At 45.2% G+C, this 25,000-nt stretch overlaps 1 protein-coding gene across 1 annotated transcript in view; it reads right to left on the bottom strand.

Annotated features, from left to right (window-relative positions):
* The window catches only part of LOC306924951 (uncharacterized protein), a 37,937-nt gene that overhangs the window by 3,194 nt on the left and 9,743 nt on the right, over positions 1-25,000 (bottom strand). Inside the window, exons 3-16 of the mRNA XM_079503631.1 lie at positions 24,115-24,168; positions 22,934-22,989; positions 19,905-19,971; positions 16,081-16,206; positions 15,120-15,349; positions 14,066-14,209; positions 11,366-11,534; positions 9,311-9,515; positions 8,430-8,565; positions 7,345-7,647; positions 6,695-7,039; positions 6,141-6,242; positions 3,050-3,193; positions 410-476 (exon numbers count right to left, since the gene is read on the bottom strand). Coding sequence (XP_079359757.1) covers positions 410-476; positions 3,050-3,193; positions 6,141-6,242; positions 6,695-7,039; positions 7,345-7,647; positions 8,430-8,565; positions 9,311-9,515; positions 11,366-11,534; positions 14,066-14,209; positions 15,120-15,349; positions 16,081-16,206; positions 19,905-19,971; positions 22,934-22,989; positions 24,115-24,168 — 2,148 coding nt within the window. The remainder of the gene's footprint in view (positions 1-409; positions 477-3,049; positions 3,194-6,140; positions 6,243-6,694; positions 7,040-7,344; positions 7,648-8,429; positions 8,566-9,310; positions 9,516-11,365; positions 11,535-14,065; positions 14,210-15,119; positions 15,350-16,080; positions 16,207-19,904; positions 19,972-22,933; positions 22,990-24,114; positions 24,169-25,000) is intronic.

Below are 25,000 nucleotides of genomic sequence, written 5' to 3'. Positions count from 1 at the left end.
AATAAAGGCAGAAAAAGACCCCTGTCATATATGGAATATATGTACAGTATGCTGCTGCACCTTTAAGGGAACGCTACGACACTGCCGTAAAGCAGATCGTACGGGACTCTGTGCCGTAATATATATCTACCGGTACATGCTGCTGTGTTGTTGTTACTTGTTACCTGCTTAAAGCGTACAGTAAACTACTACTACTACTTGTACACGTGTGTGGACATTGAGAGTCATTGGAACACATTACAACCCCCAAAATGTCTTACAGAAGAATAGAAAGGAAGAAAAAGAACAATCTCACAACGTGTCATAAAGCGACATGACGTGAAGCTTGTATGCTATTTTCACTTGCATGTTTAGTATGCTACAACATTTTGTTGCCACGGCGGGTTTACAGTGGTTAGGAGATACTGACCGACAGAATAGCTCGGCAACGGCATCCAGTCATCCAGAATGTCTTCTAAGGACTGACTGGGGCCCATCTGTAGAGGAGACACATACAACATTTCATTTTATAACTGCACAAAACCTTCATTCCATAATGATATTCATCTACAGGCTACATTGTGTTGGACAGAGGTCAATTTCCCGCTCAATAATTCATTTTGTTCTAGTTTGAGCTTTGAGCAGACTTATAGAACATCATAATGTTCAATATTCCATGGGCCGATAATATTTATGTTTTATCAAAACAAGTTCAACTTTAAAATGGGCAAGTGAAGGCATCGCTGACCGTTCTCTTATGGTGGATTATCACATCGCAAGCTTTTAGATAGGCTATTCTGGGGCGAATGTTCTCCCCATAATCAGAATATTAGTAGTTCAAGTGGTGTTAATATTTCCATGGCTCTAGCTAAAGTGAAGTGGGTCCTTTTAAAATGGCACTTTGTGTTTAACTGCAATATCCCCTAAATTACGGAACACTTTGCTAATAGCCATGTTAAGCTATCTGAATCAGTCTCCAGCTTTAATGGATTTCGTTCACGTTTCTCTTAAAGGTATTTGCACTGAATGTCCTTCCTGTTTTCAGCTTCTTTTTACATTGCTTTTGATCTCAAGTTTCTGTTTAGAACTCGTACATGTTGAAGCGTCACAACCAACCGGTCGGTGTACTTCTCAAATCTACTGTGCATGACCTGACCTGAGGGAGTGGCAGTGATATGACCTGACCTGACATGACCTGACCTGAGGGAGTGGCAGTGATATGACCTGACCTGACATGACCTGACCTGAGGGAGTGGCAGTGATATGACCTGACCTGACATGACCTGACCTGAGGGAGTGGCAGTGATATGACCTGACCTGACATGACCTGACCTGACCTGAGGGAGTGGCAGTGATATGACCTGACCTGACATGACCTGACCTGAGGGAGTGGCAGTGATATGACCTGACCTGACATGACCTGACCTGAGGGAGTGGCAGTGATATGACCTGACCTGACATGACCTGACCCGAGGGAGTGGCAGTGATATGACCTGACCTGACCTGACATGACCTGACCTGAGGGAGTGGCAGTGATATGACCTGACCTGACATGACCTGACCTGAGGGAGTGGCAGTGATATGACCTGACCTGACATGACCTGACCTGAGGGAGTGGCAGTGATATGACCTGACATGACCTGAGGGAGTGGCAGTGATATGACCTGACCTGACATGACCTGACCTGAGGGAGTGGCAGTGATATGACCTGACCTGACATGACCTGACCTGAGGGAGTGGCAGTGATATGACCTGACCTGACATGACCTGACCTGAGGGAGTGGCAGTGATATGACCTGACCTGACATGACCTGACCTGAGGGAGTGGCAGTGATATGACCTGACCTGACATGACCTGACCTGAGGGAGTGGCAGTGATATGACCTGACATGACCTGAGGGAGTGGCAGTGATATGACCTGACCTGACATGACCTGACCTGAGGGAGTGGCAGTGATATGACCTGACCTGACATGACCTGACCTGAGGGAGTGGCAGTGATATGACCTGACCTGACATGACCTGACCTGAGGGAGTGGCAGTGATATGACCTGACCTGACATGACCTGACCTGAGGGAGTGGCAGTGATATGACCTGACCTGACATGACCTGACCTGAGGGAGTGGCAGTGATATGACCTGACCTGACATGACCTGACCTGAGGGAGTGGCAGTGATATGACCTGACCTGACATGACCTGACCTGAGGGAGTGGCAGTGATATGACCTGACCTGACATGACCTGAGGGAGTGGCAGTGATATGACCTGACCTGACATGACCTGACCTGAGGGAGTGGCAGTGATATGACCTGACCTGACATGACCTGACCTGAGGGAGTGGCAGTGATATGACCTGACCTGACATGACCTGACCTGAGGGAGTGGCAGTGATATGACCTGACCTGACATGACCTGACCTGAGGGAGTGGCAGTGATATGACCTGACCTGACATGACCTGACCTGAGGGAGTGGCAGTGATATGACCTGACCTGACATGACCTGACCTGAGGGAGTGGCAGTGATATGTGCCGAGTGGGAAATCGGTTGCATTGGCGCTTCTCCAAAAATATCGATGCATTCACGAGTCCCCATGTACTGTATGGAGGTCCCTGATGTCATCAATAGAGGGTATGCGCATGCATAAAGTGAATGGCAGATCGAGTGGCAAATCGAGTAGCAAAGTGAGTGGCAAAGTGAGTTTAATGTAGTTTAACATTGTTTAATGCAATCATATTGGACTTTTCTGTTTGGATGTATGAGCTGTCAAGGTCAGAAAGTAATTTTTTGGCACTCAGTGGGCGTTCCCACATAACTTCCTGGTTTGATGATGATGTCACACGCATACCCTCTATATGATGTCATACCCACTGAGCATTTTTTTGTCTAACATACATCTAATATTCGTCTAAAGGGCCGTCTAAAAATGCGATACAAATCTATTCTTAGATTAGATGTTGATTAGCGGTTGTTTGAACGTCTATATATAGACCGTCTATATATAGACCGTCTATATATAGACGAATATATATTATGATATATAGATGAATATATAGATGAATTGACACTGACCTGTGCTTTCTGGATGGCCTCCTGTAGCTCCTCCTCCAAGCTGCGGACGCTGGGAGTGGGAGGAGTCTGAACCGGGCTGGCTGTGATCTGAACGGGCAGCTCAAAGTCCTGGCCAATCGGGTCGCACGGCTGGCAGCAGAACACCTGATGATTGGAGGAACACAGTTAGTTGACAGGTCATAATGCATGCTAACTGTAAGGCACCGTTACTCCAACAGTCAGTAAGTAATAAGTCAAGTCCCCAAAACATTATACTGTGTATATATATATATTTACAAATAAATATATATCGACTCTGTTGGATGGGAACCTTGTATGTCCAAAATTCTAATTCAAATGCATCAAAAGTTACTGTAGTGTACAAGCTCAAAACGCGTCACTTTGCGCTACGTTTCGAGCCACGTTTCGGACTTGCAGTTCTGCTGCTACTTTTGATTATTTTGTGTGACGCTGTGTTATTTTGTGTGACGCTGTGGTATCATTAAGTTTGGCATTATGAAAGAACACAAAACGTTAACATATGTGACCCCTAGCTCCCAGTGGTTTGAGACACAAGTCGGCGCTAATGAAACTCCACAATTGACCAAAATACAAATTTTTTGGTGGTTTTCGTTTTTGGCCACATTAACACAGTTGGAATGTTAAAGAAGGTTTTTATTCCAACAGAAAGTATTTTTTAGTGTCATTAAATCGTTGCAATTACATTGCAAAAATGTCTCTGTATTTACAGTTTTATTTGCGCATTTTAGGGGTGTGAACATTCCTGCACGTATTTACATAGTCGTTTCGATTGGCCGTAGCTATCTTTGTTCTCCAGTTACACGCAGCTCAAGCCGCCCAGATTAGTTGCAGTGTTTCTGTGACACAATATTAAACACAACAACATCATTATTGTTAACTTGATACGATGCTGTTGGATCTTGTAATAAAAGTATAAGAGTATAAGAGATATGCCTCGCATATCAAACTCTGGGCTCCTTGAAATTAAAGTTTGGAGGATTTCCGCTGTAAGGTCATGTTGCTGTGCTGTACATGTAGGGCAATCAGACCCTTTAATAGGACCCTGCCTTATGTGATTAAGCTAATCTAACAGTATGCGTGTGCGTGTGCGACACTGTGCGTGCGTGCGTGTGTGCGTGTTTGTGTGTTAATATCTTGCTCTCCTCAGAGGCTCAGCATGCAGTCTCCCCTTGGTATATTTCTCTTTTGTGAGGTCAAACAACTTTCTTACATTTTCAGTACGTCCCGTTCAGTTACCCTTTAACTGGGTCCTATTTATATGCTTTGACTAATGTGGCGCGTGTCAAAGTGCTTGTGAGCATGTGTGCATGCGTGCGTGCGTGCGTGCGTGCGTGTTCCTTAGAGGATGCGGTTCGGCAAACTATAGCATTTTTACTTTATTTTAAGGTCACATGCCTGTATTAAAGTATTTAAATGTTTGATACTTAATTGATATAACTACCACTATCTCAGAGGCAAATATATATTTATACTATGTGTGTGTGTGCGCGCGTGCGTGCGTGCGTGCGTGCCTTATACCGGTACACATACATTAAATGTACAATTGTTTATATTGTATTGTTTTGTTCTTTGCTTCTTTTGAACCTGTACAGCACTTTGGTTGACCTGGTCATGTAAAACGTGCTATATAAATAAAGTTGAGTTGAGTTGAGTACATTACCCTATTTTAGGCCCAAACCACACCTATGGGCCAACTCCTTGCAACCAAATGGTTGTGAGTAGACGCATGTAGTTGCAAGCAACCATTGAACCGAACCAAATGAATCACTTGCGTCGACATGCGCCACCATGCGCCGACATGCAACAGGACATATCACACCGCTGCTACGAACGCTAAAACCGTTTTGTTGTGTCTATAAGACCCTATTGGTCTTTAGCTTGGTACTATAAAGTATAGTAGCCTACCCTGCATTCAGGGCACTGCGGCGCACACTCCAGTGAATACCGTTAGCTATAAGTGACTTTGTTCTGTTGTGTTTCTTCAAGGAGAGCAGCGGTCTGGGACCGTAAATATTCTTATATAGAGAGAAACATTTCTGTATTTATTTTTATTGAGACAGACAAGAAGGATTTCCGTCCAAGTCCCGTTGGATTTAGGACCATCCAAGATAATAGAAACGGCAGGCTTTCTATTCCTGGAAAGGTAGCATGCTATAATGGAAGCCGCCGTGTTTGCCTTTTGAAAAGATATTTCAAAGGTTACTTCCAGTATGTTAAAGAGTCCCATAGCTTGAACACGAGGGCTAGTGTAGCTGATCTGAAAGCACCAAACCTAAGAGCTCATTCCAATATACAGGGGTGGAGGAGTGGAACAAAATCCCATGGGAAATTAAATTTGCCCAGTCTTTGAACATTTTTTTTAAATCTGTTGAAGAATTGGCTGATGGGCTAGATAGAATAGAGGCAGCGGCTGAGGGACCCCTGCTTGGTCTGTACTGGACCTTGTTGGTATGGCTGCATGGAGATGTTGTCTTTAATTTAATGTTCTATTGATCTATTTATTTGTCTTTTGTATACTGATTTCATGACTGTCTTTGTTGTTAATGTTATTATTACAGTGATGTTAGTTAACACATGTTTTGTGAGTGAGATACCATACCTGTGCTGCAATTATTTATTTGGATCATAATGGAATTAAGTCCAAGACATTTTGTGCAATCCTGATAATTCTATTGTACTATGCACTTTGGTGAATTGTATCATGAATATATCAAATAAATCAAATTAAAAAAAGCCCAGTACGAGCCCACTTTAAGCCTGGGAATGGCTGGTGTTAGTGTTTTACCTGGGTAAAGAGATAGTGTTTTACCTGGGTAAAGAGCTAGTGTTTTACCTGGGTAAAGAGGTGGTGTTTTACCTGGGTAAAGAGCTAGTGTTTTACCTGGGTAAAGAGCTAGTGTTTTACCTTAAAGAGCTAGTGTTTTACCTGGGTAAAGAGCTAGTGTTTTACCTGGGTAAAGAGCTAGTGTTTTACCTGGGTAAAGAGCTAGTGTTTTACCTGGGTAAAGACGTGGTGTTTTACCTGGGTAAAGAGCTAGTGTTTTACCTGGGTAAAGAGGTAGTGTTTTACCTGGGTAAAGAGGACTTCTGTCTGCTCGTCCACTGGCTCCGTTTTCACTCGGACTCTGCCTGGATCCTGTTGCAGGAACGGATGGAGCGCTCCAACACACGACTGCAAAGACATAAACACTACAATAAGACTACAATTCCCATAATGCTTTGGTGCACTGCTCCTCCTTGTGGATAGGGGGAGGGCAGAGACAACATGTAGTCCAGGAAGGAAGTGAGACCAGTGTCTGTGACACCATGAACACTGTAAAAATCTAAAATATCTAAAACCGGACCCCAGTTAAGTGTTCTAAATCTTCTAAACATCATTAACATATATTTTTTGGTGTCCGAACCTTAACCCTAAGTTCACAGAAACTATGCCTAAACTCAAAACCATGTGCAAACACTGCGAAGAGAGAGAGAGTCCAGCCACGGTCTTTATGTGTGAAAGTGTCCCTGAGCAAGACACTTACAGGTGACATTTGGTTCCACTTGTTATGCTCTCAGAGTTACGGGGGTCCTTGAAATTAAAAACGTTTGAGAGAGATGTGGATCGTATGGATCCGTCCTCACCTCAGTCACTGTGCTGAAGGCGCGGTCCCGGGGTCGGTTCCTTCTCCTCTCCCTCATCGCCTCCTCCAAGCTCAGCTCCATCTGCTGCTCCAGGTCCGTCCTCCAGGGGGCGCCACACTGCTGCAGCGGCGAGGAGGCGGAGCAAGGGGACGAAGAGGAGGAGAGGGGCAGGCTGGGGCTGGTCGTGCCCGAGGGGGTGCCAGCGGGAGGCGCCAGGAAGACGCACTGTTCGCCCGCCATGCTCACCGACACCGCCCTGGAGGAGGAGACGCCGGCGAGCGTGCCGTACGGGAGGCCGCCCGGAACGCCGCCGTGGAGGACTCCGTTGGGAATTCCGCCGCCGGGCTGAATGTATAGACCAAAGGTTATTATAGTAAACGAATGTCCTCACAAATAGCCAAAGTCGTCCTACAAGCACTCGACGAAATGAGCTTACTGAATCCTGGCCCATGACCACCCCATATTACAAAAAAACATAAAACGAACACTAAAAGTAATTTTATTAAAAAAAAAAAACTAAATCTACAATTTTAGTTTTAGTACAAATCAAAAACTAAACTAGCAAGCTTAAAACGTTAAAAATCCATAAAAAAAAGAAAAAAAGGGAAAATAAATAAATAAAAATGCTAAAAACTATTAATAATAATAACCTGGATGTATAGGCGTTGTCCGGGGCTGGAGGCGGGCGAGTCGGGTGCGGAACTGGACGCCGAGCTGCCGCTGGGACTGTGACTCATGATGGGGGTCAGCGGTGGCGGTGGCGGCAGCAGCAGCAGCGACGGCGCGGGGGTCTGGGTGGGGGCCGGCGAGGGGAGGGGCTCCAGCTGGCAGAGGGGGGTGGGGGTCAGGCAGGTGTGGGGCAGCTGGAAGGGCCGAAGGCGCTGCAGCAGGGCCGGCTTTGTGCCGGAGACGGGCAGCCCGCGTTTCCTCAGCTGCTGACGTAGCTCTGACACCTGTGGAGAGGGGGAGGGGGAGAGAGGGGGGGTGGTTAATGGATGATGGTTAGAGAGGGGGGTGAGGGGGGGAGGGTGTGACAGTGGAAGAGAAGGGGCAGGTGGAGGGGGGAGGGTCAAGGGAGGGTCAACGTTCACATTTCTGCCAAGAGACTAGTTATTTTCGAATGGACGAAATTATAGGGTTGCAGCGGTTAATGTATGATTTGTATATATATATATATATCGATATTAATCCCAACGATTAGCGTCGTGAATCTCGACGATATTAATCGATTTAATTTTAAAAAAGAACGCTGGCGTGTTTCGGGCAAACAGCTGCCTTCTTCAGAGCAGAGAAGAAACGCGTCAGCGTTCTCAAATAAACATGAGAAAAATCTGAGCCAGTCGTGCATCTTTAATTTTGGAGTGCCGCTTCTTCCACTTTCCAGTGGTTCATGAGTTAAGTGATTTTCAAAGCTGAGCACCCACTGCCTTCCTTAACCAAGGACGGTTTCCAGAGTTAAGCAAGCGCACCTGCTTTTCTTTCTTTCTTTTTTTTTTTTTTGTGGCTTTATTTTATATTTTTGGAGGGACAGACAGTAGGCTGACAGGAAATGGGGAGAGAGATGGGGGGAAGACATGCAGTAAAGGCCGCCGGGATCGGGAGTCGAACCCACGGCACACTGCCAGACTGGATTACCAGCCAAGGTGCCTGGACCACTGAGCCATGGCCCAGGCCCTGCTTTTCTTTCTTTAGCCGTGATGAAGGTGCTTGACCTCCAGGTGGCGCTGTGTCTTACCGTTAGGTCCACGAGGTTGGCAGGCAGCAGCTCGGGCTTCGGGGTACCGGTACTTTCATCCGCTGGGGTGTGGTTTGTCCGTGCGCCGACAGGCTGGGCCCCGGAGAACCTGACCATCTGATTGGCTTCTCCTCCGCTGCAGATGGCATAGGAAAATGAAATCTCATCTCCTTGACAAGCGAGTCCCTTCGTCCCCCCCCCCCCACTGAAACAGAACCCCTCTCCCCCCACTGAAACAGAACCCCTCTCCCCCCCACTGCAATTTCAGTCGTAGGGCTTTTAACTAAATCCTCCTGCCACCTCCGCTTCTCAGCTCTTGTTGCTCTTGTCCTGGTCGCCTCCCTCTCTCTTACTTAAAACCCATCCACTGCCAAGGACAACTTTTACGACTTTATTTTTCCAAGTTAGATTTTTTTTCTTCATATTTCTCTTTTCGGATCGTTCCACTTTCGCCGCGGCCGCCATTGCATTTTCAATGCACTCTAACTACCGAACACATTGGGAAAAAAATTGCAATTGTGTATCGAACGCAGCTCTCAATACAAACGGTCCAGGTAGTGCGATCGTAGTGAAGATGAATATTCTGTGACTACTTAAAAAGGTAAGGACATTTTGAAAAAAAAGCCTGGCAAGGTGAAAACCCAGAAACGGGGGTGGGGGAGGGCTGTCAGTTGAACATTTATAAAAACATATTATTTCTTTGATCTTTCGTCTGACACAGAGATCTAAAAATACAGAGATCTGATACAGAGAACTTGTTTTATCTCGCTGTAAAAATAATAAAATATATATAATAATTTTAGCCGTGCAATATTTCATCAGTTTTCTGTGTTTTATCACTGGATGTGTGAATGAGGTAACTGAAGTCAAAGACTGCATACCTGGGCACAGCATTAGTTGGTTGTTGCTGCTGCTGCTGCTGTGTTGGCTGTTGGTGCTGTTGTTGTTGTTGTTGTTGTTGGTGTTGTTGCTGGTTCTGGAGGATTTGCAGCTGCAGGAACACCTGCTGTTTCTGCAGGAGATGAGAGTAGGCGGGGTCGACGATGGGCTGGGCAGAGGTGGGGCTCTTCTTACTGGCCCCTCCCACTAGAGGAAATGAAAACGATAGTTCAGACTTAAAACAGATTTTTTTTAAATGTGATTTTGTTTTTATTAAGGGAAACTAAAACTTCTAACATTTTAGGGGGAAAAATATATATTTAGAATAATACATCGCTTCCCCAAAATCATAGGGTGTTTTAATAACATTTTGTGCTTACATTCCATGTCCCACAATATGAATACATTTTGATATGTGTTATTGTGCATATATTACATGAGAGGCTGTGCGTTATCGTGATTATTGGCACTTCAACGGCGCTTTCTCATCTCCGCCTCATAATCACGACAACGCACACCCTTAAGTATAACATTTCTTAACTATAACACTTCCGAAAAAATATGTGAATGTAATCCTTACATGTAATTCTCAACCGTAACCCATCTGGAGTTGAAGTGTCCGGTGTATATACGGCATAACCTGGGGTTTTGATTGATTGATTGATTGATTGAAGAATGTATTAACAGTTTGCAGAATTACAGTACATTTCAAGCACAAACTCAATACAAAGGCTGTTAACTGTGAGTGGACGACCCAATTAAGCATTACACTTGTTTCCAATAGGGTCCACCATGTTCAAATCATCAAAACATTTAGAGACGTACAAATAGACACTTCTATAGACAGAACAGGAATTCATCATAAAGGAGGTAAAAAGGGAAAAGAAACATATACAGTGAGGGGAAAAAAAGGGGTGGGCGGTGGGGGGGATTCACGTTCAGCTCTGTTAATTTGTTTGTTTTCCTTGGAGGAGCTGCGTTGGGTCCCCAAGTCGGCTCCGTGGCCGTACCTTGAGTTGGCTGTGTGGCCGTGACCGTCTCTTGTGTTGTCCTTGTGTTGGGTCCCCAAGTCGGCTCAGTGGCCATACCTTGAGTTGGCTGTGTGGCCGCGACCGTCTCTTGTGTTGTCCTTGCGTTCGTGTTTGAGGGATTCCGATTTTACAGGGGCCAGTTTCGAATTGCAGCCGTCCGTAGGTGCCCTTTGAGAGCGGTTTTGAAAGAGTCAAGGGATTCGCATGTCTTAATGACAGTTGGTAGGGCGTTCCACATTTTGGTGGCATAGGAGCGAAAATAATTTAGTCCCTTGTTTGTGCCGAATCTGGGTTGTACATGGTTCGTTGCACTCCCTCTGGTGTTGTGGGTGTGGACTTCGTTAACATTAAGGAAGTATCTAGACAGGTACATGGGTATCTTGGTGGTGTATCGAATCTTGTGGACCAGACCCATTGCAAGATGCTGTACTCTGTCGTCGACCCTAAGCCATTCGGGGGGCTAGGTCAAGTAGGAGCCTGACCAGTTTGTTTTGGGAAGTCTGGAGCCTGGTTTTAAGGGCCTTTGAGGTGCTGTGGTACCAGGAGGTGCATGCATAGTCAAAGAAACCCTGTACAAGGGCTCCTGTTAAGGTCTTCAAGGTGTTTTTGTTGACCAGTGAGGAGATCCTGTAAAGGAATCTTGTTCTATGGTTGACCTTTTTGATTACGTTGGTGGCCATTTTATCACCGGAAAGATTAGCTTCCAGGATGGAACCTAGGTAGGTAATTTCATCTTTACGTGTGATAACATTGTCACCCACTTTAACCAAGAAGCCATTTGCCTTGCTGAGATTACTATTAGAGCCAAAGAGAATGGATTCAGTTTTTCCCAGGTGTAAAGATAGTTTGTTATCAGCGAGCCAGGTGCAGATTCTACCGAGTTCAGAGCTGAGGGCATTTTCAACCTGCAGTTTGTCCCTGTCCGAGACCAGCAGTGCTGAGTCATCTGCGAACAGGAACAAGTTGCAGTCACAAGCTGAAGTCATGTCGTTTACATATATTAGGAACAGTAGAGGGTTACGTTACCTGCGGTCGCAGGGCTAACTCTCTGGTCAGGAGGAATGTACTGGTGGTATTTGAGTTTCCTCATCTTGGGTTTGGTCTCCCGCGGTTTCCGCGGGCGGGGGGGACGGGCCGAGGCCAGGGAGGGGATCAGGGCGGCGGAGGCCGAGGGGCTGCCGGGGGGCCGAGCTGTCTGCAGAGAGAGGACCCATGAGGGAAATGGAGAGAGAGAGAGAGAAGGGGTTAATTATTTAACCATTTATACCTGGACCCAGGTGGTCCCCTGCAGCTAAATGATGTAGAGCTGCATGGAAAACAAATGGTTGGACCCTTAAAGGTAAATTCAGTGATTTTACTTAATTCAAATATCACTTATTTTTTCTTTTTTTCTGGATAATCCTCCCTACTATAGAGTGTGCTGACCATATAAGGAGTTCCTCCCTGTCCCCAGTGAGCCCCTGGGGTAAAAAAAACCCTAGTTTCAGTTTTGGTGGCGGGTGGCAAAGCCTTCATCCAATCAGGATGAGAGGGGCCTTCCTCCAATCATGATCGACTGGGGGCGGGCCTTGGTGCACATGCTGTTGGCCTGTTGCACTTCCCCCCACTGTAGAGCGTGCATGTGCACATTTTGTTACCGGGGCGGACTGGGTGGTTTTCCAAATCAGCCAAATCACTGAATGCTCCTTTAATATAAGATCTTAAACTCTTGAGAGCGTGAACATGAAACCAAATGGACCCGTCGTATACGGGTCCATTTGGTTTCATTTTCACGCTCTCAAGAGTTAAATTGTTGTTAAACATCTGCATTACTTAATGTATAATTAGTCTGTCATCTATCCTATGGTATACCAACATCAACACGGCATGTAGTTGAGGACAAGCTCTTATCCCAAGATCTCAGTCTGAGAGGCGATAAATCTCATCAAATGGTGGTTTATTCAAGGCTCAAATGCAAAATAAATAAATCATGGATTTTCATGTGAAAAAGGTTGAAATAACCACTGATTTAAATTGAGTTAATTGACCGGCAGCCTCGCTATAGAGGGTATGCGGATGCTTAAAGTGAATGGCATGTCGAGTGGCAAACCGAGTGGCAAAGCAACATGCAAAGTGAGTTTAACATTGTTTAACGTTGTTTAATCCAATCAGATAGGACTTTTCTGTTTGGATGTATGGGTTGTCAAGGCCAGAAAGTAGTTTGTCGCCACTCAGTGGGCATTCCTGCATAACTTCCGGGTTTGATGATGATGTCACGAGCATACCCTCTATACCTCGCCCCTAGTGATGTCTACACCAAATCTCTTTGCCCGAAAAAGAAGAAAAAAAATATATTTTGATGTTCTTTCCCGGAATAGGGAAGATATAGGGTTCATCCATGATCCAATAATAACTCTTGATAAATGTGAATAATTAATACAATTTTGCAAAACAAAGAATACATAAGTTAAGATAGTTAAATTGTTTTCTTTGTATAATAATAATAATAATAATAATAATAAAAAACGTATCATTACATTGTTTTAAGTACATTTGAAACGATGCATATATGTAACCCCAGCAGCATGAGGTACTGTATACTGTATATGTTCTCAGTGCCAGGAGGGAATATTATACACACACCAAAACGTCACGTCAGGTCATGTCATGTGTGACTCAAAGTGATTTATGCCAAGGTCAGATCCTGATATGAAATGCCAACGCGAGACCTGAGCCAACACACCGATATGTAGCTGACATTGTGTGTCTGTGTGTGCGTGTGCATGTGTGCGTGCGCGTGTGTGTGTGTGTGTGTGTGTGTGTGTGTGCGTGTGTGTGTGTGTGCGTGTGTGTGTGTGTGTGTGCGTGTATGCGTGTGTGTGTGTGTGTGTGTGCGTTAACCTGCAGGGCCCTGGGATGGAGCCCCTACATGAATTGTGTGAATTGACAGTAATGAATGCAGAGGGGTCACGGATCCCTGACTGACCTGACCTTTGGGTTTCAATGAAAAACATGTACAGTGCTGTTGCACGTCCGTCACTCATCACAAACTCAAATGAAATAGAATGACAACGGACACGGTTTATTTTTCTCTCCAGAGGCCGATTCTACAAAATGTCTTCTAAATCCTATTGGTTTTCTTTTCTGAAAAACGTACAGTGGTCTTCGTGTCAATTAACGAACCCCCGAAATTGCATGTCTTTGGCCGCGTACCGGCAAACAATTCAAAATATGTTGTTCCAGGGACACCCAGAAGAAAAGCTTTTAGTTAAAAAAAAAAAAAAAAAAAGAAAAGTTGTCATGATGTTTCGCAAATAGCAGATCTACAAGCTTGGAATAGCCAAAGTATAAAATATGGCTAAATCCAAAATGTCTCAGATGCTTTCCCGGTTTCAATGGGTTAAACATGACCCATACTGTATCTACTAGTCATTGGTTAGACATGGGTTAAGGTTAGGTTTAGGTGTGCTGCCCCGTGGGAGGTTAGGTTTAGGGTGAGGGTTTGAGATAAGTTGTAGGACTAATGACTGGTCTAACCAATGACTAGTCTAAACCAAAAACTGTCTAAACTAAAGTACAGACAGACAGGCATACCGTGTGACTGGCAGTACACTTTTCACATGCCCCAAAAGTCAGGAGGCCATGCAGGTTTTAAAAGTGGTTCAAAGGACAGGCTGGGGGGCGGGGGGGGGGAGAAAAACCCACCAGCCTGTCTCCTGTGCCTCCTAACGAGCCGCTTGGTTATACCTTTGGCAGCAGGGGCGTGGCCGGTGAGGAGGTCACGTACATTCCACCGGGTCTCCCGGTCGTTGCCGTGGAGGTCGCTTCGCCCAGCGTCATGCTCATTGGCTGGCCGGTGCCCTCGGTTGCCGGGAGCAACACCAAAGCCGACTGAAAGGCAAAAGCGAAAAGAAAAGAAAACAGAGAGAATGTCAGAGCGACACCGTGAGCCTATTAATACACCTGTCTGTCTGCTAACATTTACTCTCTACTCTCGCCACGGCGTGCTCCGGAAACCTAATGCGCTCATCAAGACCCCCTTTTTGGCAGATATTCATTTATTATTAGTCCAGTGTTTCTCAAGCAGTTCTCATTTCAAGGTGACCTCCGGTTTGATACGAGGCAGGCCACAGATCAGAACCCCAGTTGATACTTTGGTTTAATGGCTTCTAATCTCTGGGACCCCAATCTACGGTGTCAAATCCTCAGTGTCCTCAAATGGACCCTTCAGGAGTACATTTCAAAGTTACAGACCCATAGAGGGTCCATTTGGATCATATAACTATCAATCATGTGACTTTGCCAGCCGGAACGCCGCTCTCAAGGAAGCCTGGGGGTCCCCAGACCCCACGTTTGAGAACCACTGCCGTAGTAATCATGCCAGGGATAGAACTGGGAACGTGTTGTGTCCACATACGTCCTGAGAACCCACTGCCGCCGCACCCTGTCTCTGCCTATAATGTGTCATTTTAATTCTGAAATGCAGCAACTATACGTTTTTGAAGACACTGACTTATTTAGGGGGATAAAGAATGACCTCATGCACAGGTGTACAATTAGTGCAATCTTACTTGTATATAGCGATAATTTGGCTGGCCAGTTGAAACTACTCAAGGGGCGCCTCGAATCGGACAAAATTGACGTTCAAATCCAGTGAATCGCAACTACACGGTTCTCGTTGTGTCGTCGTGTTTATGTTATAATGTAGTTCATTTGATATTTGGCATTTGGTTTTGAACGAACGCCCTCTTTGAGGTATATCCCCTCCCTTTCAATCCAAATCGGTCATCATCATCTTCACCTGAGCGTGACTCGGGCTGCGGTGGTGGTGGTGGAGGGGCGGGCCGGCGGGTGACAAGTCACTCAGTAATTGGTCACCCGGGAGGAGGCCCGACGGTGAGGAGGAGGAGAAGGCTGGCGACTGGCGGAGGGGGAGGAGGAGGCCATGCTCGGCAGAGGAGGAGGAGGAGGAGCAGGAAGAGATGTCACCTTCGAAGACATCAGAGGACAGAGGGAAGGAGACCACGGGACCTGCAGGAGAGGAAGGAGCAGGGGTCATTAATATGCATGGGAAAACTATACTGGCATTTATTTTTACTTGAGTAAAAGCATCAATATTGCAATATACAAACAATCCGTTAGGAGTAAAAGTCAGGAATTCAAAATGTATTTTGAATACGAAAGTATTGGTATCAAAATGTAATTAAAGTTTACCAAAAGTGAAAGTAATAATAATAATAATTCAAATGTATAAGCATCTTTAGAAAATAGCAGATCTACAAGCTCACAATGCAGCGTGTGTGTGTGTGTGTGTGTGTGTGTGTGTGTGTGTGTGTGTGTGTGTGTGTGTGTGTGTGTGTGTGTGTGTGTGTGTGTGTGTATGTGTGAGTGTGTGCGCATGTGTGCGCGCGCGTGTGTGTGTGTGTACTAACAGTTGTCCGGGGCGGGCGTTGTGTGTGTGTGAGTGTGAGTGTGTGCGTGCGGCGCGCGCGTGTGCGTGCGTGCGTGCGTGCGTGCGTGCGTGCGTGCGTGTGCGTGTGCGTGTGTGTGTGTGTGTGTGTGTGTGTGTGTGTGTGTGTGTGTGTACTAACAGTTGTCCGGGGCGGACGTTGTGTGTGTTTGTGTGAATGTGTGCACGTGCGTGTGTGTGTGTGTGTGTACTAACAGTTGTCCGGGGCGGGCGGGTGCGCGCGCGCGCGCGTGTGTGTGTGTGTGTGTGTGTGTGTGTGTGTGTGTGTGTGTGTGTGTGTGTGTGTACTAACAGTGGTCCAGGGCGGGCATGTGTGCATGTGCTGGCTCCAGGGAGCCGGGCCGTCGTTGGAACCTCGGACTGGGCTGCTCCGTGTGCCGAGCTTTCTTCTGCCTCTGAGCAGCACACACACTTCTGTCTGTGGCTGGAACACACACACAGAGAATGGAAGGTGAATAGAGATTGCGTGCGTGCGTGCGTGCGTGCGTGCGTGCGTGCGTGCGTGCGTGCGTGCGTGCGTGCGTGCGTGCGTGCGTGCGTGCGTGCGTGCGTGCGTGCGTGCGTGCGTGCGTGCGTGCGTGCGTGCGTGTAGAAGCTGAGAAACTGACATTTGAATTTGAGAGGAGCATTTTCCCCGGTCCTCTCTGGAGAAATGTTTGTTTCGTGGTTCAAAGACATATCTTTTTTTATGTGAGTGCCAGTTCAACACTGAGAGCACAATAACTACCGTATAATGATAATTATGAATCGTAACTACAAGCGATAACTATAAACAAGCTTTTAAAAACGCTTCTGACTGAAGTGGATGGCACAGCCGCGGCATAACGGCGAGGGGAGCTGTAAATTATATGGTCTGGATCACTTTCAGAGACATTTTATGAGCGATAGTAGCATTGACAGCCATTCAGAATCCAACAGACGGACATCTGGGATAGCCTGGGATCCAGACTACTTGCTACATTTGGTGTTTTTTATTTATATTTCTTTATTTTTCCCCCTCTCACTTCACCGTGGACAGACTATTGCGACGTCAAAAGATTCAAAGATTGTATCTTTTGGTTGTATAGCTTTGAATCTTCATGTCGCTGGCTTCCATTGAAAACGAATAGTAGTCTGTATCGTATCTGCCCGTGTGCGTGCGTGCGTGCGTGCGTGCGTGCGTGCGTGCGTGCGTGCGTGCGTGCGTGCGTGCGTGCGTGCGTGCGTGCGTGCCTGCGTGCGTGCGTGCGTGCGTGCGTGCGTGCGTGAATTAGAACAGATGGGACATCAATAGTGAGAGAGAGAGAGAAAGCAACAGGATTGGAGAACAGCTGTGGTTTGAAGATGCACGTTGCTGTTGCCAGATTTACAGTTGTAATGACCAGGCCGAAACACTGGAATGCACACACACACACACACACACACACACACACACACACACACACACACACACACACACACACACACACACACACACACACACACAGACAGACACACACACACACACACACCTCTTTAGAGTGCCAAGAGTAGTAATTGATCGAGGACAGGACATGAGAGGAGAGGAGAGGAGAGGAGAGGAGAGGAGAGGAGAGGAGAGGAGAGGAGAGGAGAGGAGAGGAGAGGAGAGGAGAGGAGAGGAGAGGAGAGGAGAGGAGAGGAAGGCTTGGTGTTCCATGGATGGCTGAGCGTGTATATGGTGTTCTGTCAATCAACCGTTATGTTTTATAGGCTGCTTTAGAATGGACTGATATACAAGGCACATCTGGTGCACATTCACTTTTGATTGACAGCCGATGAAAATGCCTGGCCTGTTGCAGGATTCACACACACTTCATTTCCTCACACGGATTACACCGACACAAAAAGGTACCGGGAAAGGGCGGGGGTGTCGGGGGGGCGGGGGGGCTCATAACATCAAATGTAAAATTGAGAGAGATAAAACCCTTTCTGGGTGAGCTGGGTCCAAAGCATTCACGGTCCACCAATTATGACCACTTAACCACCAATTAACTGACCACTTAACCGCCACATAACTGACCACTTAACCACCACTTAACTGACCCACTTAACCACCACTTAACTCAGTGGTTTTCAACCAGTTGTCCGGGGACCACCAGTGGTCCTTGAGGGGGTTCCAGGTGGTCCCCATGCAGCTAAATGATGGAGAGATGGTATACTGTAGATCTTATAGATCTTTAACTCTCTCAAGAGTTAAACATCTGCATTAATTAATTTACAAGAAGTCTACAAATGTAGAAGAATTGTCATTTTGATAACGTTTGCCTGTTATAACTCCTAATAGTACCAACATCAATACAGCATGGAATTGTGGGAAAAGTCTTATCCAATGACAACTAAATATTTTGGGTCTGATTATGGACCATGATATGAAAAGGGTTGAAAATCACTGACTTAATTAACGGACCACTTAACCACCACCTAACTGACCTCACCTCTTAACCACCACTTAACCACCACCTAACTGACCCCACCTCTTAACCACCACTTAACCACCACCTAACTGACCTCACCTCTTAACCACCACCTAACTGACCTCACCTCTTAACCACCACCTAACTGACCTCACCTCTTAACCACCACCTAACTGACCTCACCTCTTAACCACCACCTAACTGACCTCACCTCTTAACCACCACTTAACCTAAAAGGGATAGTTCAGATTTGTTTTATTTAAGCTGTATGAAATAGTCCCGTGGTGGTAGTTCTGCTCTGGTTTTGGTCAATATTAAGTAGTTCCGGTCATTTTGTGGGGGACACAGGGGGCCACGCATTAAACATAAATTAATCCACAAAACTAATGTCATTTGTATTGTTGACCTATTTCTAAAATATTAGTGAACTTTCATTCATACGAGATTACAGAATGAAATGATCAACGTTTGCCTGTTATTTCTCCTATTGGTATACAATTTACAATTTAGGCATTTAGTAGACGCTCTTAATCCAGAGCGACTTACATTAAGCAAGAATACATCACATAAAAAGCATTTATCATGAAACATGCGTACCGTAAGCTAAGAACGTAACAGTGGAATATCTATATAATTAAACTATACATATAAACTATACATATATACTATACTAAGTCTGTATCAAATTATATCTAAGTCTACAGAAATGCTATCTAAGGGGGTAGGGTAAGTGCTGGTATACCAAACAGCATAATTAGTGGACATAGAAGTGGACAAAATCTTATCCAACGACAACAAAATATTCTTTAGTTTTTGGCCTGAGGCTAAATCTCATTAATGGTGGTTCGTGGTTGAAATGCTGAAAACATAATGGACCTTGACATGAAAATGGTTCAAAACCATTGGTTAAGTGGTCAGAAGGGAAGGCCCTGCGCATGACCTGAGATCAGATTCTAAAAATGTCTTCTACATCCTGACAGTTTTCTGAAAAAGCTATGTTTCGATTTTTCAAAAATAGCAGACCTACAAGTTCATAGCGCGCCACTCGGTGGCGCGCTATGAGCTTGTAGATCTGCTATTTTTCAATGGCTAAAACGTAATGGACCTTGACATGAAAATGGTTGAAAACCATTGGTTAAGTGGTCAGAAGGGAAGGCTCTGCTGCGCATGTTTATTTTAATGGATCGTGTTCCCTCTCGGATCAATGGAACCAAGACAGCGTGCTTTTAAGTTGCTGTTTTTTCTATCGTTGTGCCTATTGATTTTTTGTTGTTTTTCTTTTCTGTTAAGCAAAACTTCCCTTGCATGCCTATTGGTTTATGTCTTGTTTTTTTATCATGATTTCCCTGTCATGCTTATTGGTTTATGTGTGTTGTTGATTTGTGTGTGATTTCTTCTGTTAAGCACAGTCTAACTTAAAAGGTATTATATATATATTATATATATATATTAGAGAGAGAGGGAGAGAGAGAGAGAGAGAGAGAGAGAGAGAGAGAGGGGGGGGGGGGGGGGGAGAGAGAGAGAGAGCTAGACGGGGAGTGCAGAAAGATACAGGAAAAGCTGTATACACACTAAAACGTGTTAATAATCAATTTACTGTGAGCAATGAGCATATACAGTTATACACAAGCATACAAAGCAGTAGAAAAGAAAAGAAAAGAAAAGAAAAGAAAATAAAAGACGGTAAAAACAGGGCATTCACCTTGTGCAGTTTCCGTTTTCCGACCACTAGGGGGCGACTTCTGAGTGGCAGCATCGTCTGTTAAGCGCTGTGTGAGGAAACGGCAGCAGGTCAAACCAACAGCCATGACCCATGACTCACTAATATACAGCTCTATCACAGTCACATACACAAACACACACACACCTATCGTATCTATTTAGTTCCCAATGGAGCCTAATGTAATAACTATTAATGCACCAAGTCTCTCTGTGTGTGTGTGTACGTCTGTAATCCACGTAACTCGAGAACCGTTCGCCCCACCTATATACTTCAAATTCGACACACGCGTTCCACACCCCCACAGTGAGTGCAGTGCCCGGTGTCGAGTTGGTCAGACCCACGGTTGTCCAGAACCGCCACAAAAGGTCCTCTGCCCGGGCTCTGGGCATGCATGCAGGGCCCCTGCCCAGTGCCCAGTCTCCCACTGCCACTGGACCCCCGCGGGCACCGCTCTAGTGAATAAACAGCGGTTCCCAAACTTTGGAGCTCAAGACGTTTGCCCGTGACACTTTTTTTTTGATTGATTGAAAAATTGTATTAACAGTTTGCAGAATTACAGTACATTTCAAGCACAAACTCAATACAAAGGCTGTTAACTGTGAGTGGACGACCCAATTAAGCATTACACAAACTAGTGAAAATAGCAGATCTACAAGCTCGCTCCGTACTTGTGAGCTATAGTAGTTTGACTATTTGACTATAAACATTTGTTTTCTAATGTATGGAATGTCTTGGATTTTTATTTTATTTCTTCATGAAATTACATGTTTTTGGAAAATTTTGAAATAATAATAACTAAAATCAAAATGTAGGAAACAAAAAAAAAACATAGGGACCCCAAAAAGGTTTGTCTGTGACCCACAAATGGGTACCGACCCAGTGTTTGTGAACGAGTGATGTTTAATACGTATACTGTGTACCTAATAAAATATATATAGCCATTCGCCACTGTCGGGTGGAAAGCTTCCACGTTCAAACCTGTTACTTTTCATGAATGTGTTCCAACAGATCCAATGTACTTTATTATTTAGTTTAACAAGCTCCTCTTAATACTTTTCATTGGTTCAATATTTATAAATCCCAATTGCGTGCGTGCGTGCGTGCGTGCGTGCGTGCGTGCGTGCGTGACACTGTAGTTAGTCATTTCTTTCTCTGTTGGTTCTCGATGGGTTTTGATAAAATGTCACCTTTCTTTGTGAAGTCACACAATCCTGGTCTTATATATGTTGCCCTATTTACCCGTAAAGTGTAGTCTATAGTCTGTGATGCTGTGACAAATGTCTCACCGACCGTGAAACACTGTTTCAGTGCAAAATTGCAAAATCATCGATTTTGGAAGAAATGAGCCTGCTCTCGTGAAGCCACACAAGTTAAAGTTAATATGTTTTCACGTGACTCGACACTTTTAGTCTTTGCTTGCAATAAATTAAGCCGATCAACGAATACCAGGTTTTTATGTTTTTTTCCCCCACCCTCATTCAGTGTATATGTAGTACAATAGACGAGTTTTATTTCTCCAGGTACTTTGTCAGTATAGCACTGTGTATATTGTTTTTTATGTTGCGTCTGCACATCGGTAAATTGGTGCAAACGCTGCAATAACACAGTGCTGTCAGGGTTTCAACGTGGGACACTAAAAGCCTTCCGTGATTTCAGGCGAGGTGGTGGCAGTTCCACTGTGGCTCCGCCGACCTACAGTATATCCAACGCATTCAGTGGTATCGTTAGTTTAAATGTTGTTCTAAACTACTCGTACACAGCGCATTCCCTTTTCGAGGCGGCCCTCGTCAATGCGGTGGGAAATTGAACCGTTTGTTTCCCAACCACCGACTATATGAATGCAAGTGCGGTGAACTGAAGCGACGCCGCGCTTCCTTCGAACCGCGAACAATGTGTCGTGACGTGTCCGGTAAAAAGACAAACGGCACTATATGACTCCCCTGAGGGCCTGGAAGGAATTGAGAAAAATGACTTCAAAGTTCTATCCTCCTGCACCTGAACAAACTGCTGAAGTGGATCATAAAATATGTAGTAGCGTATATACAGTTTATATTGGGATTTCTGCTGTTGTTGATCCACAGCCCAAAGCCTGGGTGTTACTTGAACTCTGAAATGGACCCTGAAGCATCAGAAGTTGTCCAAACCATATACGGTAGGTTGCTACACAGTAAAAAAAAAAAAAAAAAAAAAAAGAAAACCTGTCTCAATTTAAGGGTAAGTGATATTTCTTGGTTTGAATAAAACGTGTCTGCTAAATGCCTAAATTGTAAGCGTTATTTTGTGAAACGGGTAAAGCTCCATATTCTCATACTAATCATTGCTGTATAGAGTGTTTGTTCTGCCATCCTGTCAGCTCTTCAATAAACAAGAAATACATTTGCAGGTGGGCTGCAAATGTCAGCCATAGAGACGGACTACCCATTTATCAGCTTCACTTCTTCACAGTTCCAATTTTGTCATTACTTCAAATTGCACTTGTTTATCCCGACCTCCTGTATGTATGAGTTCGCTCTCTGATTGGGTGAAATTGGTATCCTGATCACTGTCTTCAAATCTTTGAATATATTGTTACATATAATGTATATATTGAGTGAACATTTTAACTTAACTTAAGCTTCTGAGGAGGGTCCCTGGAACAACATATTTTCAGTTTTGGTTTTGGGGTCCTTGAGCACCACTGATACAGAAACATAAGGTTTTCCAGAAAACTGTCATGATTTAGAAGACATTTTTTAAATTTCGACGTCAGGCCAAAATGGGTTAAGATGGTGGTTAAGAGTGGTTCAAACAGAATCCAGTGGTGAGGATATGGAACGCGTACATGCAGCCGTCAAGTGAGCAGACGTGACATGACAGCTTTGAGAAGATGGACAGCGCACAGCGCGTTTAGGGAGCAGCTAGCGGTCGGTCTCCAGGCGGGCTCTGTACATGTTCTCCTGCTAACAGTGTGTGGATGTGTGCAGTGCAGTGTTCTGAGATGAACCTGGCCGCTACGCTAGTTAACTCACCAGAGCTCCACTCTGCTCCTTCTCTGCTTTCTGAGAGGGACAGGTAGACTTCAACCCTGAAGAGAGGAGAGAGGAGGGAGGAGGGAGAGAGAGAGAGGCGCCAAACAGAACAAGAACAAATTAATGAACAGCTCAGGTCAGATCCAATCAATCATGCTGAAAGAAAGGAACTGTATGTTCCATGCCACTACTTCGCCACCTGAAAATCAGCTTGTGACCCCCACCCCCACAAACTGTTCTCCCACAAGTGAACTTTAATGTAAGATATTAACGAGCTACATTTACTTCTTATTCCGGTGTATATTCAATTATACGTGTCCTGTCAATTCAATTCTGTCATTTTAATTTACATTAACACCCACCTAACATCGACTTGCACAGAGAGTATTTTTAAGATGAACAGAGGCTGTGGCTTCGGCCCTAATTAAAAAAAAATGTATCATGAATATAAATAGGCAAATCCTATTCATTGCATCTCTGATCGCTGTTTCCCCCCTAATAACCTACCTAGTCGTTTCCCTATAGTAACCACTTAGGGCAATACAACCCGATTAGGGAGATATGTCTTGGGAAAGGACCAACTAAAATTAACAAACATTGTTACCCGTAAGTAACCATTAAGACACATACATTGTAACTGGTTAATACTAAGCGCCAATGGTCACTTTATTATTATTCATCCCTACTGTATGTCATAGGCATTGTACAATACATTTTTACACTATGGAATGTGTTCCAGGGGCCACAAGAAATTCCCCCAGGGGGTGGGCGGATATGACCCGCGAGCCACCAGTTGAATATTAGCGTCTTTTACCCTCTATACGTGTACTTTGTTGTGCGACGACGAATAGCGATCACCACGCGACACATATCGTGAGCTTTGTAGATCTGATATCGTTGGCATAAAAGGGCACACTAACTGGCGCGGCGACACACACACACACACACACACACACACACACACACACACACACACACACACACACACACACACACACACACAGGAACTAGACCGCGGAGCGGGCCTGGCATCAATCATTGGCGGCGGTTTGTGTAATCAGCATGCAGAGATCTTAAGAGACAAGTTGAAAGTCATTAGCGGGACATCCGACAGCGCGGCAGCGACACGGGCAGATCCATCATCACAATAATCATCATCATCCAATCCAAAACGGACTCACCGGAGTCCGCATTGATCTCGTTCTGCCGCCGGTTCTGGATCCTGAGCTGCAGCACTGCAAAGACACAAAGTGAACGGTGAAAAGGAATTCAAAATGTACTCGAGTAAAAGTACAAAAGTATTGACATCAATACGAAAAGTAAAATACTCCTTATGCATTGAATGTCTCATATCAAGTTTTCTATCTACAAGCTCGCAATGCGTTGCTTGTAGATCGGCTATTTTCAAGGTATTTTTGAGTGGTGCAACCACTCCAAGGAACAGCAATGTCCGTGTTAACCTATGTGTTAACCTATGTGACTCTGTGTTAACCTATGTGACTATGTGACTATGAGTACCAGTAGGGGCAAAAGTGGCGCTGTTGTGCCAGAAACAGAGAGAGAGAGAGATAGTGCTGCACTGTTGCCTGCTAATGAGAGAGAGAGAGGTTCACACGGGTGTGATTTTTATATACATGAGACATATTCTGCATAATGAGTACATTTACTTTTTGGTACTTTAAGAAACTTCTGATACCAATATACTTTTGTGTGACAACAACAAGCGGTTGAATAACATGTTACGGCATGGAGGGGGGGGGGGGGGGGGGGGGGGGGGGGGCTGAAAGGTACAGCAACTGTAGGTAATGGGAACACAGCGGGGGGGGTCTATGCTATATGATGAGCCCCCTCCTCCCCCCCCCCCCCCATCCCCCCCCCCCCCCCCCCCCCCCCGTCTGCGTGCAGTACACGTAACACGAGAGATGACATATCTGCTGGTATGCTGCTGAAACTACAGACCCAAACACGTAAACACACACACATAAACAGTAGCCTACACACACACACACACACACACACACACACACACACACATACACACACACACACACGCACATGCCGAGACAC

The sequence above is a fragment of the Electrona antarctica genome (genome assembly GCF_951216825.1).
Source record: "Electrona antarctica genome assembly, chromosome: 6".
NCBI lineage: Eukaryota > Metazoa > Chordata > Actinopteri > Myctophiformes > Myctophidae > Electrona > Electrona antarctica.
The sequence above is the reverse complement of the archived record's forward strand: the minus strand, read 5'-3'. Positions and strand labels throughout refer to the sequence as shown.